The sequence below is a fragment of the Mandrillus leucophaeus genome, unplaced genomic scaffold (assembly GCF_000951045.1).
Source record: "Mandrillus leucophaeus isolate KB7577 unplaced genomic scaffold, Mleu.le_1.0 Scaffold412, whole genome shotgun sequence".
Taxonomy (NCBI): Eukaryota; Metazoa; Chordata; class Mammalia; order Primates; family Cercopithecidae; genus Mandrillus; species Mandrillus leucophaeus.
This window is the reverse complement of record NW_012104388.1, coordinates 468,280-482,835: the sequence shown is the minus strand read 5'-3', so window position 1 is coordinate 482,835 and position 14,556 is coordinate 468,280. Positions and strand designations below refer to the sequence as shown.

Below are 14,556 nucleotides of genomic sequence, written 5' to 3'. Positions count from 1 at the left end.
ACCAACAGTGTAAAAGTGTTCCTATTTCTCCACATCCTCTCCAGCACCTGTTGTTTCCTGACTTTTTAATGATCACCATTCTAACTGGTGTGAGATGGTGTCTCATTGTAGTTTTGATGTGCCATCTCACACCAGTTATAACGGCGATTATTAAGAAGTCTAAATGTCTTTCAAATGGTGAATGAATGAACTAAATACTTCTCAGCATAGAAAAACTACTGATACATGCAGTAACATGGATGAATTTCTCAAAGCATTATGCTAAGTGAGAGGGGCCAGTCTCAAAAAGGTGCACTTTGTTTGATTCCATTTATATGACATTCTAGAAAAGGCACAACTATAGTGATGAAGAACAGACCTATGGTTGCATTTGTTAAGTATAGGGGAAGGGTTTGACTACAAATAGACAGCAAGATCGAATTTTTAAGTATTCAAAAACTCTTGATTAAAGTGGTGGTTACACGAGTATGCATTTGCCAAAACACATACAACGTAAATCAGAAAGAATACATTTTACTCTATGTAAATTTAAAAGTAAATAAATATTTAAAAATTACTGCTTCCCTGGTCTACTTCTCACTGTTACAGTCACCTATTCTAAGACCACTGGTTCATCCTAGAATCACAGGCTCAGAAGGAGCTTAGTGGGGAACTAGTGGGGAACTGGTACAATTCCCAAGCCAATACAGAAAATTCCCCTAGAGGTGTCCTGGGAGCTTCTGCTTGAAGATCATCTGCTAAGACAGAAAATCTCTACCTCCCAAAGCAGGCCTGCTTACAGTGGACAATTTTTGTTGTTAGCAAGTTATTTGTTTTATTAGCTAAAATTGGCTTCCTCACCAATAGCCCCTATTGGTCCTGGTACTATGCCCTAGAACTACAGATATAAAAGCAGGGGCCATGTCCTCCACCTTAGTGATGGCAAAAGAACTACACAGAGGACAGCCTGAAGCCACTCAGTTGAAAACCAAGGGGCCTGTATCTCCTGGACCAACCTCTCTGTGCAGTAGTCTGTAAAATGCTGGGCTACCCTGAGCCATGAGAACTCAACTGGTCTGGGCTACTGCCCTAGAAATGCCTGGACTATACAGTGAAAATCCTCTGTAAAGGAATGACATCACACACTCCCAGGGCCCTATCCTGAATGAAACTGGGAGGCTACAGTCTCAATCATTCTCTCCTTGATCAGAAAGTTATAGTGATGTTCATTCTTTGCTGGCCTCATTATTTTCTGGCCTCTAACTTCATGAAGAAAATCCACAAATCAATTATGGCTAGCAAGTAAGGGAAAACCCTTGAACAGGATTCAAATTAGCCAAGCTACAGCCCATTCCCACTAGAATCATGGCTTGGTCATCTAGGCCACCTGCCTAAGCAGAAGGGATCCATTCCAGAGAATACCCTGAACACTGTGCCAGGTTTCTTACCTGTTTGAAGTTGCCATTTTTTCTCTGCTCCCAGTCCATCATGTCATGAAAGATGGGAATCATGATATTCCGTACTTCTGGCTGTGGGACCAGTGTCACACCCAGAAAAGGACCAATCATTCCCGGAATAAAGTGGATCTTATGTTCACCTGAAAAACAAAACCCAAATTAGTTTATGCCTGCTTTGCTCCTTTCATGGAAGATTCCCAAATGGGGCCACAACACATGCTATAATCTATATTGGAAGCTTCCAAGAGCAAAGCAAGCTCTCCCCTATGGTTTTCTGAGATACTCCCCCTCAATTTTTTAGAGTTTATGGATAAAGTTGGCCTAGCCCAGTTAAAGTAAATGTGCAACAGTCACAAAACTGCTTTTCCAAAGAACTTCCTGACAGGTCCCACAAACTACCTGAAAATCTCTCTGAGATGAAGGAACAGAGTTTGCTACTCTAGACAGAACAGGTTTCTGAGTAACCTATGAGTGTCAGATGGTCTATTCACAGTGTTTATTTAACAGGAAAAGCCTATATATTTCTGCTTAAATACAATGCACTCCCCTTGGAGTTTCTAGCTGTAGCCCAGAGACATTTAAGTGATGAGGATATCCAGTCCCTGGTCTAGCCACCAGAGGCCTAACAAGTCCATGGACCCTTACACCGCCTATGTTCATCTATGCCAAAGAAGTCCTCCTCCTGAGCTAGCAGGAGCCTCCTGTACAGCCCTACCCTAAAAGGCTGGCTTAGAGATTCTCTCTTTACCCATCCTGAACTCCCTTTGTGTTCATATTGCATTTCTGATGGTACCATTACACCTACTTGGCTCAGCTCAACCCTCAACTTCCTTAATGAAGCATTTCCATAGTAAGTGCGTGATGTGGGTTTCCTTCTCACTGGCCTGCCATCTAGGGTATGTTACCAGAAGCCAGAGACAGTCCTGTGGATGGTGGGATAGGATTTTTCTCTTCCTTGCAATGGTAAAATGGAGTGAACCATTTTTCAGAGCTCTGCTCTCAGTCCTTCAGAGACTAAGGAGGAGATAAACTGTGGGTCTGTGCAATAAATGCTACAACCAAGTAAAACCATTTCTTAGGGACCAGAGAATGTCATTTCCACCAAAAGCAATGAGGCAGTAAAGGCTTTATCAGGCAAATATGGCATTTAAAAAATTTCCATTTTGAAAACCTGTCTAAGAAGCAAATGTTTAGCCCTGAAGCTGGTTCAGCATATTCCAATTTTGGTACATGGCACAGTAGCCAGTCTCTTGCATTCCTGGGAATTTCAGAGTCAACTTTGGGTTAAAATCCATTTCCAAACTGTGCTGGATACAGGGAACCAGAATGCTGGAAAGTCATGCTTGGGGAAATGCATCCCCACTCATGAATAGAAGGCCCTCCCACTGGCAGAAATACCTCACATCTTGCTTGCTGCCTCTAGGTTTGTGGTGGGGATGGTTAACAGAGGACTGGAGATTTTATGACTATCATTCCTATAGCTTCAGAGCCATGAGCTCAGCTGAAAGCAAACTTTATTTGAAATAATAATAGTTATCTAGCATCTTGACAGGCCACTCAGAACTCTACAATATCACAGGATGGCCCACTCAGTCACCAGGGCAACCCAGAAATTCTACCAAAAACACTGATCTGACAAATTTAGATTCAAAGCAGTGGCTATTTTCAAAGCTTTCAAAGCAGAAGCTGTGCAAAGAAGGAAAGCCAAAGCTGATCTCACTCAGAGGTTGCAGTTCTCTTCTCATATATTACTCCATGCAATTGGTGTCAAGTATCTGATCTGGATGCATGAATACCAGAGATCCAAGAAATGTTTCAATCTTTATTAAAATCAATGGCCACCTCTGCTCATGTACTGGGTATCTCCGATCTAAGCTTTTGAGCCTGCAACATCCAGACTGGGAAGTGAAGAGTATGGAGGATCTTACAGGCATGGGTTCTCAAATTGGAAAAAAACTACTACAGCCCTCCTCTTCTTTTTCTTTCTTTTGACTTTAGTTCCTAAAAAAGGGGATTTTGCACATATATTACTGACGTCTTATTTCTCAGCCAAACTCTCCTTGCCAAGGGCTTTATGCACATGTGCTACACCATCCATCTGAGGTGTTATGTGAAAGATATGTAAGGATCTCTTGGGTCTGAATTAACATTCATAAAGCCTGGGAGATGTTATTAGTCTTGCTACTTTCTATTTGGCTATGCAATATATAGAAGGGAAGAATAGAGATAAAAAACATACCCAAATTCTGCCACATGCTGAACAGTTCATAAGCCATCATTACACGCATGTCCCCATACCTAAGAATAGTAACACAGGAGCCAACCGTTAGTGGGAGAAGGTTCAGGAAGATAGGGCTGCAAACCCATGAGGCTAGTACTTCAGTACTGTTTGTTTCTAATGCTTCCCAATGCGCTAAGCCATTGGGCTCTCAACTGAACTCCCACACCTGGCCCCTGGGAAACCACCCAGCTGAGAACCTGTGAACCTCTGAAGGAACTCTCATGGAAACATAGCCCTATTTGGCCAAGTGGTAATGAGATGAATATAAGACGTTTATCTTACTTATCTAGAATCTTCTTCCTTTTGACTGAGGTGATAATTTCTAGCTGAAGGCTTGGCTGATTTATGAATAGAACTGCCAGGCTAAAATAAGAATTCCACACCTAGAGAGACAGAGAAAGAGAAAACGTGATAGTCTAAGAACTCAATCTTGTAGGGAGAGTTACTAAATACATACATGTAGCATAGAACCCATTTTATAATCTTAAGATCCTCATTTTTTTTCCCCTTTAAATATCTTTGTGAACAGGAATTTGTTCTTCTTCTTTCCCCTCTTGACTCCTTCTGAAGCCAATTGTGTTGATTCTGGACTAGAAAGCATACTCATGGAAGTCTGGCTACCAACACTTTCAACAGGCATACCCCAGGTCATATTCTAATCATCATCAGGCTTAGAAGCTGTTTGATACTATGAATCTATTAATAAAGCAAAAACAAGTGAGCTTGGTTTTGGCTTTCTAAGGTTATTGCAATAATACTGATGGATTTCAGGAGTGCCTACCTTAAAGTCAAAGTCAGTCTCTGTGAAATTCTTGTGCAGTGCAGAGGACAGGTACTGGACAGTAGTGACTATAATACTGCAGTAGGGAAACAAGGCATTGGCAGAATTAAAAGACTAACAATGGCATCTGATGGCTTGGCATCAGCTGTCTATAGCCTGTGTGCAAGCTTCTTGGGTACAACTTGTTCCCATGTAAGATGTGACTATAAAGGAAAGAGAAAATGGTACAAACTCTATAGAAAAAACTCTACAGAAAACCAGTCTTGGATAAATGCCCCACAGTTGGCAGGACAGCACGGGACGTCACTGGGTTCTAGACCTAGTTCTGCCATTACCTGGCCTTCATACTTCTCTCTGGGTCTCATTTTCCCTACCTATAAAAGGTGGTAGGAGTTCGATGGTTCTTTAAAGTTTCTCTCAGTTCAGAGTAGTTCTAGTATTTTGGGGACCTCTGGGTAATCAACAGATATTATGATCACTTTGTGGGACTTAGAACATAATTTTATTATTATACTGGATAACAGGGGTTTATATAGGTAATAAATCTTTGCTTTAATCATATACTATTATTTTCATCTATGTGTCATTTGAATTCAGCTCTTTTGGTCTAGCTTGAGTAATCACTCTCAATCTTAGCCTGGGCACACAGAAGGGACAATGGGAGGCTGTCCTGCTGGAACAAGAGAGTGAAATGGAGAGGAAGTCTAGTGGGACAGTAGGTTTCATTTTCATTACATAGGGCCTTGGCTACCTGACAAAGAGACTTATGTCTAACAGTGGCCACCTCTGCTTAGATGCAGAAGAACATGACAAAAACAGTGCATTAGAAACACTAGTCCACCACTAGAGGGGGTGAAAAATTTAAAGGGTCACAGCTTTGAAAGAAAAAACTGCTCTTGCAGGACAGGCTGGGGAGCCTGAAGTGCTCTGAATGGAGTTAAGAGAGAAACAAGAAGGATTCAAATGGAAAAGTCACTATGTGAGGAAGTATCTGTGCAGCTTTGTTTATAACCATCCTTCTATTCTTTATAAAACATTTGCATTTTGGAAAAAGTTACAGTGCGCTATAAAAGGTGTAAAGTGGAAAGACCATGCTAGTATCTTGTTAATATATCTAACAAATACTTTCATTATATTTTATATGTCAATATAAAAGGCAGATCAGTGGGAGGAGGCAATGGGCTAGAGTGTGTAGGCCAAGTAGCCTTCTTCTGAAGAGAGAGAGACCAGATGAGCCAGCCCCTTACCACATGCATCATTTGTCTGGTTTGCCAGGAGGAAGCACAGGCTAGAAATATAAATGAGGCAGTCAGGTTAGGGTTATCTTTAGAGTAAATTCTATGTCAGTAATCAGAAGTGGTCAGAGCCTTGCAGCCAGGTCTCAGGTGGGTAACTGGCACTGTCTATGGTAGACAACACAATTTAAATCGAGAAGGCGGCTTGGGACAATGCCTGAACCTACAGGGCAGCAGAGGCCAATGGGACACTAAGCAGGCCTTCCTCAAGGAAGAACCCTTCTCAGGATATTATATTTCACATCCTGAAAACTTCCTTCTCTATCCTTACCGTGCCATCATCTGCCAAGCACAAAAACGTTTTTCTCATTTGCCCTCTCCTCTCTTTTCCCATGGTCCTGCCCTTCATTTGTCTTGCTCATGTGCTCCCTCTCTGAAACACACATACTCTTCTTAGTCTGAGAACAGCTCAGTAATGCTGACACAGAGCCCTTCCATACTCACTTGCTTGTGAGCAGTCTCATTACCATCCAGTCCCGAGGGAACACACTCATCTTCATCAGGTTCCGGAACACACAAAAAATCTTCAGCAGAAATTCCTGACAGCAGAGGAAAGCTGATGTGAGATACCACCACCACAATATGCATCTCCTCAATAGGCCACTCCTGGCCACTAGATCATCAGAATGGGTGGGACCAGTGAGTTAGGTATGGTTCTCTCTGTGAGTTGTTTCTTAGATGCCTACATGAGAGTGAGTTCTGGGTACTCTCACAGGCCAGATGGGAGCAGACCCAAACTGGGCAGAACAGAGGTAGCTCTATTCCCACAATGCCCAAAGCAGCTCTATACCCACTCTATACCCACAAAGCCCAAAGCATGGGACAGACTAAAGTCTAGCCAAACTGGTGTCCGACTGAATCCACAGGCTTCATTTTCTGGGGCATGGCCCCTGAGCGTTTGATTATAAGAACATGCTTTTTTGGATATTAAGAACACAATGATGGGAGAGGCATTTTAGGAATGGCAGATCTCTGAAAATCTACTTGTCCATGAAAGCAATGGGGTGGCTAACACTGGTTAACCAAAGGCTTGTGACAATCCAAGAAATGTTTATTCAATGATAATGGATGAATAATAACAATGAGCTTTGTTGAATTTTTAACTTGCACTATTCCCATCCCCTCCTACCTCCACAGTAGCCTTAAAAACAAGCTGCTGTAGAATCATGAAAGTCATGAAACACCAGCAGCCTAGCAGCCATTAGAAGGGAGAGAATGGTTTTGGAACTCCTACAAAAAGTTCCGACCCACAGAATTGTTATTATTTCATCTGTTTGGCAGCTTCTTGGAAAAACTCCATTCATAGGGCTTGTCTTAATTTAACCTGACTCAGAGCTCACTCAAGTGAGGAAAACTCTATACCCAAGGCATTTATTGGAGCAAAACAAAAAACAAAAAAACGTATAATTTAACACCCCAGCTGCATGAAGCAGCCATGTCATTTGAGGCAAACACGAGAACGACTAAAAAAAAAATTATATAAGGAAAATCTGAGGAATGAAATATCTGTAGGGGGCCTTGAAAAGCTCTGACATATTCCTGGGAATCTAGAAGGCCACACATGTATACAGGGCTGTGCAAATTCCTAGAGAAGGCCTGAGAAGGTCTAATCTCTCACCAGTGCTGACCTTGAGGCTCTGGGTAAGCAGGAAGTGAAGGCTATGGCTGAACTGAAAAGTGCTGGAGCAATGACAGTGAGCCTCAACACATACATATAAAAACCCCCTTAAAAATGTGGAGAGTTATTGATTTAAGGCATTTAAGAATATCTCTGTTCAGTTATTAGCTGATCATTAACTAACTGCATGGAGACTTTAGTGACTGCATATAATTAAAAAATACAGATATTAAAGAATGGGTCCAAGAATGGTGGCTCACACCTGTAATCCCAGTGCTTTGGGAGGCTGAGGCAAGAGGATCACTTGAGGCCAGGAGTTTGAGACCAGTTTGGGAAACATAGCAAGATCCCTGTCTTCACAAAAAATTAAAAAATTAGCTGCATGTGGTGGTGCATGTCTGTAGTCCAAGCTACTCAGGAGGTTGAGGTAGGAGGATTTCTCGAGCCCAGGCAAGGTTGTAGTGAGCTATGATCACATCAGTACGCTATGGCCTGAGCAATACAGCAAGACCCTGTCTAAAAAAAAACCCCAAAAAGCAATGAGTCCAATAATATTACTAAAAAAAGAAACAAGCATCATCAACAACATAAAACAATAAAAAGCAACAATAACAAACCCTGGGGATGTGGGGAAGGGATCTGATTTCCAGAGTTGCCAAATTATTTAAAATATCCAGTTTTCAACAAAATATCATAAGATATAAAAAAAACAGGAAAGTATGGCCCATACACAGGCAAAAAGAAGTTAATAAAAACTTTTCCTGAGGTAGCTCAAATATTGGACTTGCTTGGAAAATACTTTAAACAAAGAACTGAAGGAAATCACACTTAAAGAATTAAAGGAAAGTGTAAGAACAATGACTCACCAAATAAGAGGATACCAACAAAAAGGGTAGAAATTACTTAAAGTACACCAAATATAAATTCTAGGACTGAAGAATACAATAACTGAAATGAAAAATTCACTAAAGGGGCTCAGCAGCGGATCTGAGCTAGCAGAAGGATTAGCAAATTTGAAGCCGAGTTAACTGAGATTACCTCAAGTAAGAAAAACAAAAAGAAAAAAGAATGAAGACAAATGAACAGAGCCTCAGATATCTGTGGGGCATCATTAAGGGTATAAACATACACATAGTGGTAGTGCCAGAAGGAAAAGAGAAAGAGAAATGGGAAGAAATAATGGGGAAAAACTTTCCAAAATTGATGAAAAAGTCTTCTCACACAGCCAAGAAGCTCAACAAACTCTACATGGGATAAAATCAAAGAGATTCACATATAGTCACATTAGAATCAAAAGTGTCAAAAGCCAAAAATAAAGAGAATCTTGAAAGCAACAAGAGAAAAACAACAAATAACCCTCAATAATATTAACAGGTGACACCATCAGATATAATGGAGGCCAGAAGGCAGACAGCAGAAATATTCAAAGTCTGAAATGAAAGACCATCAACAAAGAATCCTATAGCCAGCGAAACTACCATTCAAAACTAAAGAAACTGCAAAGCACAGTGGCTTATGTCTGTAATCCTAGCACTTTGAGAGGCTGAGACAGGAGGACTGCTTGAGCCCAGGAACTTGATACTAGCCTGAGCAACATAGCGAGACTCCATCTCTACAACAATAAATTAAAAAAAGAGAAAAAAAAACTAGCTGGTGGTGTGCACATGCAGTCCCAACGACTTGGGAGGCTGAGGTGGGAGAATCCCTTGAGCCTGGGAAGACTGAGGTGGCAGTGAGCTATGATTGTGCCACAGCACCACAGCCTGTGTGACAGAGCAAGACCCTGTCTCAAAAAAAAAAAAAAAAAAGAAGAAATCACGGTAGCCATCACTGCAGCTGCCTGCTGTCTAAGACAACTGAGCTCCTGAGGGGGAGGGGAGGCCATCATCACTATGGCTGCCTGCTGCCTAAGACAAATGAGCTCCCCAGGAGAGGGGCAGCAGGCATCACTATGGCTGCCTGCTACCTTATAAGTACCACGTGCTAACCGATTGTGCCACTGGAGCCACTGCCTGCTACCTAAGATGATTGACTCCCTAGGGGAGGGGCAGCAGCCATCACTGTAGCTCCAGTCTGCGGTTTTCCCCCTGCTGGTGCTGGGGAGACTGGATGGTTTGGACCCAAACTGCCAGACTGCCACTTTAGGTCGGACCCTGAACCATTCTTCTTCATTGGGTGGGGCCTCCCCGCAGGAATTTCAGCAACTCCAGCCAGGGGTTTAGGGACAGAACTTTGATCTCCCTGGGACTGAGGGGTGGCCATCGTCTCCGTGGATCAGCAGACTTAGTCTTTCCCCCGCTAGCTCTGAGAAATCCAGGCAGCCCAGACAAGTGGGATTCCCCCGCAGCACAGCACACCCCCTCTGCCAAGGGGCAGCCAGAGTGCTTCATTAGGTGGCTCCCAGATCCCATGCCCCCTGACTGGGTGAGACCCTCCAATAAGGGTTGCCAGACACCTTATACAGGAGCATTCCCACTGGCATCAGGTCAGTGCCTCTCAGGGACAGAGATCTCAGAGGAAGAAGCAGGCAGCTATCTTTGCTGTTCTGCAGTCTCCTCAGGTGACACCTCTGGGTGTGGGAGAGACCCAGGTGAATAGGGTCTGGAGTGAACCCTCAGCAAACCACAGCAGCCCTACAAAAAGGGGTCTGATTATTGAAACAAAAACAAACAGAAAGCAACAACAGCATCAACAAAAAAGTCCCCACAAAAACCCCACCCAAAGATCAGCAGCCTCAAAGATTGAAGCTAGACAAACTCATGAAGATGAGAAAGAATCAGTGAAAAAACACTGAAAACTCAAAAAGGCAGAGTGCCTCTTCTCCAAATGATTGCAATACCTGGGCAGAGGCTGAGATGAATGATTTGACAGAAGTAGGCTTCAGAAGGTGGGTAATAACAAACTTCACTGAGCTAAAACAGCATGTTCTAACTCAATGCAAAGAAGCTAAAAACCATGATAAAACATTACAGGAGCTGTTAACCAGGATAGCCAGTTTAGAGAGGAACATAAATTACCTCATGGAGCTGAAAATACAACATGAGAACTTCATAGTGTAAACACAAGTATCAATAACTGAATAGACCAAGCAGAGAAAAGAATTTCAGAGCTTGAAGACTATCTTGCTGAAATAAGGCAGACAAGATTAGAGAAAAAAAAAATGAAAAGGAATAAACAAAACCTACAAGAATATGTAAAAAGACTGAACCTATGACTGATGGGGGTACCTGAAAGAGACAGGGAGGACAGAACCAAGTTGAAAAACATACTTCAGGGTATCACCCAGGAGAACTTCCCCAGCCTAACAAGACAGGCCAACATTCAAATTCAGGAAATCCAGAGAACCTCAATAAGATACTCCACGAGAAGATCAACCCCAAGACACATTATCATCAGATTCTCCAAGGCCGAAATGAAGGAAAAAATGTTAAGAGCAGCCAGAGAGAAAGGCCAGGTTACCTACAAAGGGAACCCCATCAGACTAACAGCAGACCTTTCAGCAGAAACCCTATAAGCCGGAAGAGATTGGGGGCCAATATTCAACATTCTTAAAGAAAAGAATTTTCAGCCCAGAGTTTCGTGTCTGGCCAAACTAAGCTTTGTAAGTGAAGGAGAAATAAAATCATTTTCAGACAACCAAATGAGGAGGGAATTTGTCACCACCAGGCCTGCCTGGCAAGAACTCCTGAATGAAGCACTAAATATGGAAGGAAAACCATTACTAGTCACTGCAAAAAAAAGTACAAAGGCCAATGACACTATGAAGCAACTACATCAACAAGTGTGCAAAATAATCAGCTAGCATCATGATAACAGAATCAAATTCACACATAACAATATTAACTGTAAATGTAAGTAGGCTAAATGCCCCCAATTAAAAGACACAGAATGGCAAACTGTATAAAGAGTCAAGACCCATTGGTGCGCAGTATTCAAGAGACCCATCTCATGTGCAAAGACACACATAGGCTCAAAATAAAAGAATGGAGGAAAACTTACCAAGCAAATGGAAAGCAGAAAAAAGCAGGGATTGCAATCCTAGTTTCTGACAAAACAGACTTTAAACCAACAAAGATAAAAAAAGATGAAGAAGGGCATCACACAATGGTAAAGGGATCAATGCAACAAGAAGGGCTATCGTAAATATATATGCATCCAATACAGAAGCACCTAGATTGATAAAACAAGTTGTTAAAGACCTATAAAGAGACTTAGACTCCCACACACAATAATAGTGGGAGACTTTAACACTCCACTGTCAATATTAGAAAGATCACTGAGACAACGCCGGGCGCGGTGGCTCACGCCTGTAATCCCAGCACTTTGGGAGGCTGACACGGGCCGATCACGAGGTCAGGAGATCGAGACTATCCTGACTAACACGGTGAAACCCCGTCTCTACTAAAAAATACAAAAAACTAGCCGAGCGAGGTGGCGGTCGCCTGTAGTCCCAGCTACTCGGGAGGCTGAGGCTGGAGAATGGCGTAAACCCGGGAGGCGGAGCTTGCAGTGAGCCGAGATCCGGCCACTGTACTCCAGCCTGGGTGACAGAGCGAGACTCCGTCTCAAAAAAAAAAAAAAAGAAAAGAAAAAAGAAAGATCACTGAGACAGAAAATTAACAAGGATATTCAGGATTTGAACGCAGCTCTGGATCTGATAGGTATCTACAGAACTCTCCACCCAAAAACAACAGAATATACATTCTTCTCAGCACTACATGGCACTTACTCTAAAATCAATCACATAATTGGAAGTAAAACACTTCTCAGTGAATGCAAAAGAAATGAAATGATAACAAACAGGATCTCAGAACACAGTGCTATCAAATTAGAACTCAAGATTAAGAAACTCACTCAAAATCACACAACTACATGGAAATTGAACAACCTGCTCCTGAATGACTCCTGGGTAAATAATGAAAGTAAGGCAGAAATCAGGTTATTTAAAACCAAAATCAAGAAGTTATTTGAAACCAATGGGAACAAAGAGATAATGTACCAGAATCTCTGGGATGCAGCTAAAAAAGTTTAAAGAGGGAAATTTATAGTACTAAATGCCCACATCACAAAGCTAGAAAGATCTCAAATAAATCTTTCTAATATCACAACTAAAGAACTAGAGAACCAAGAGCAAACAAACCAAAAGCTAGCAGAAGACAAGAAGTAACCAAGATGAGAGCAGAACTAAAGGAGAGAGTAACATGAAAAAGCCTTCAAAAAAATCAATGAATCCAGGAGCTGGCTTTTTGAAAAAATTAGTAACATAAATGAACTGCTAGTTAGATTAATAAAGAAGAAAAGAGAGAAGAATCAAATAGACACAATAAAAATGATAAAGGGGATATCACCACTATTCCTACAGAAATACAAACAACTATCAGAGAATACTATAAACACCTTTAGGCATGTAAATTAGAAAATCTAGAAGAAATGGATAAATTCCTTGACATGTACAGCCTCCCAAGACTAAACCAGGAAGAAGTTGAATCCCTGAACACACCAACAACAAGCTCTGAAATTGAGGCAGTAATAAATAGCCTACTAACCAAAAAAGCCCAGGACCAGATGGATTCACAGCTGAATTCTACTAGAGGTACAAAGAGGAGCTGGTACCATTTCTTCTGAAATTATTTCAAACAATTGAAAAGGATGGACTTCTCCCTAACTCATTTTATGAGGCCAGCATCATCCTGATACCAAAACCTGGTAGAGATACAATAAGAAAAAGAAAACGTCAGGCCAATATTCATGATGAACATTGGTGCAAAAGTCCTCCATAGAATATTGGCAAACCAAATCCAGCAGCACATCAAATAGCTTATCTACCATGATCAAGTTGGCTTCATCCCTGGGATGTAAGGCTGGTTCAACATATGCAAATCAATAAAGGTAATTCAGCACATAAACAGAGCAAAAGATAAAAACATGATTATCTCAATAGATGCAGAAAAGACCTTTGATAAAATTCAACATCCTTTCATGATAAAAACTCTCAATCAACTAGGTGTTGATGGAACATATCTCAAAATAATAAGTGGCATTTATGACAAACCCATAGCCAATATCATACTGAATGGGCAAAAGCTGGAAGCATTCCCCTTAAAAACCGGCATAAGACAAGGATGCCCTCTCTCACCACTCCTATTCAACACAGTACTGGAAGTTCTGGCCAGGGAAGTCAGGAAAGAGAAAGAAATAAAGGGTATTCAAATAAGAAGTGAAGAAGTCAAACTGTCTCTCTTCGCAGATAACATGATCCTATTTCTAGAAAACCCCATTGTCTCAGTCTAAAAGCTTATTAAGCTGATAAGCAACTTCAGCAAAGTCTCAGGATACAAAATCAATGTGCAAAATCACAAGCATTCATATACACCCAAGGAGAGAGCCAAATCATGAATGAATTCCCATTCACAACTTCTACAAAGAGAATAAAATACCTAGGAATACAGCTAACAAGAGAAGTGAAGGACTTCTTCAAGAAGAACTACAAACCACTGCTCAGGAAATCAGAGAGGACACAAACAAATGGAAAAACATTCCATGGTCATGGATAGGAAGAATCAATATTGTGAAAACGGCCACACTGCCCAAAGTAATTTATAGATTCAATGCTATTACCATTAAACTACCATTGACATTCTTCACAGAATTAGAAAAAACTACTTTAAAATTAATATGGAACCAAAAAAGAGCCCATATAGCCAAGACAATCCTAAGCAAAGAGAACAAAACTGTAGACATCACACTACCTGACTTCAAATTATATTACAAGGCTACAGTAACCAAAACTACACGGTAGTGGTACCAAAACAGACACAGAGACCAATGGAACAGAATAGAGATCTCAGAAATAAGACTGCATACCTACAACCATATGATCGTCAACAAACTTGACAAAAACAAGCAACAGGGAAAGGATTCCCTATTTAATAAATGGTGCTGGGAATACTGGCTAGCCATATGCAGAAAATTAAAGCTGGATGCCTTCCTTACACTTTATATGGAAATTAACTGAAGACGGATCAAAGACTTAAATGTCAAACCCAAAACTATAAAAACCCTAGAAGAAAATCTAGGCAATACTATTCAGGACATAGGCACCAGCAAAGATTTTATGATAAAAACTTCAAAAGCAATTTCATCAA

The 14,556-nt window shown here is 41.3% G+C and overlaps 1 protein-coding gene across 1 annotated transcript in view; it reads right to left on the bottom strand.

The window, feature by feature from the left end:
• The window catches only part of DOCK3 (dedicator of cytokinesis 3), a 494,638-nt gene that overhangs the window by 69,815 nt on the left and 410,267 nt on the right, over positions 1 to 14,556 (bottom strand). Inside the window, exons 26-30 of the mRNA XM_011992509.1 lie at positions 6,238 to 6,332; positions 4,499 to 4,574; positions 4,000 to 4,100; positions 3,676 to 3,734; positions 1,428 to 1,576 (exon numbers count right to left, since the gene is read on the bottom strand). Coding sequence (XP_011847899.1) covers positions 1,428 to 1,576; positions 3,676 to 3,734; positions 4,000 to 4,100; positions 4,499 to 4,574; positions 6,238 to 6,332 — 480 coding nt within the window. The remainder of the gene's footprint in view (positions 1 to 1,427; positions 1,577 to 3,675; positions 3,735 to 3,999; positions 4,101 to 4,498; positions 4,575 to 6,237; positions 6,333 to 14,556) is intronic.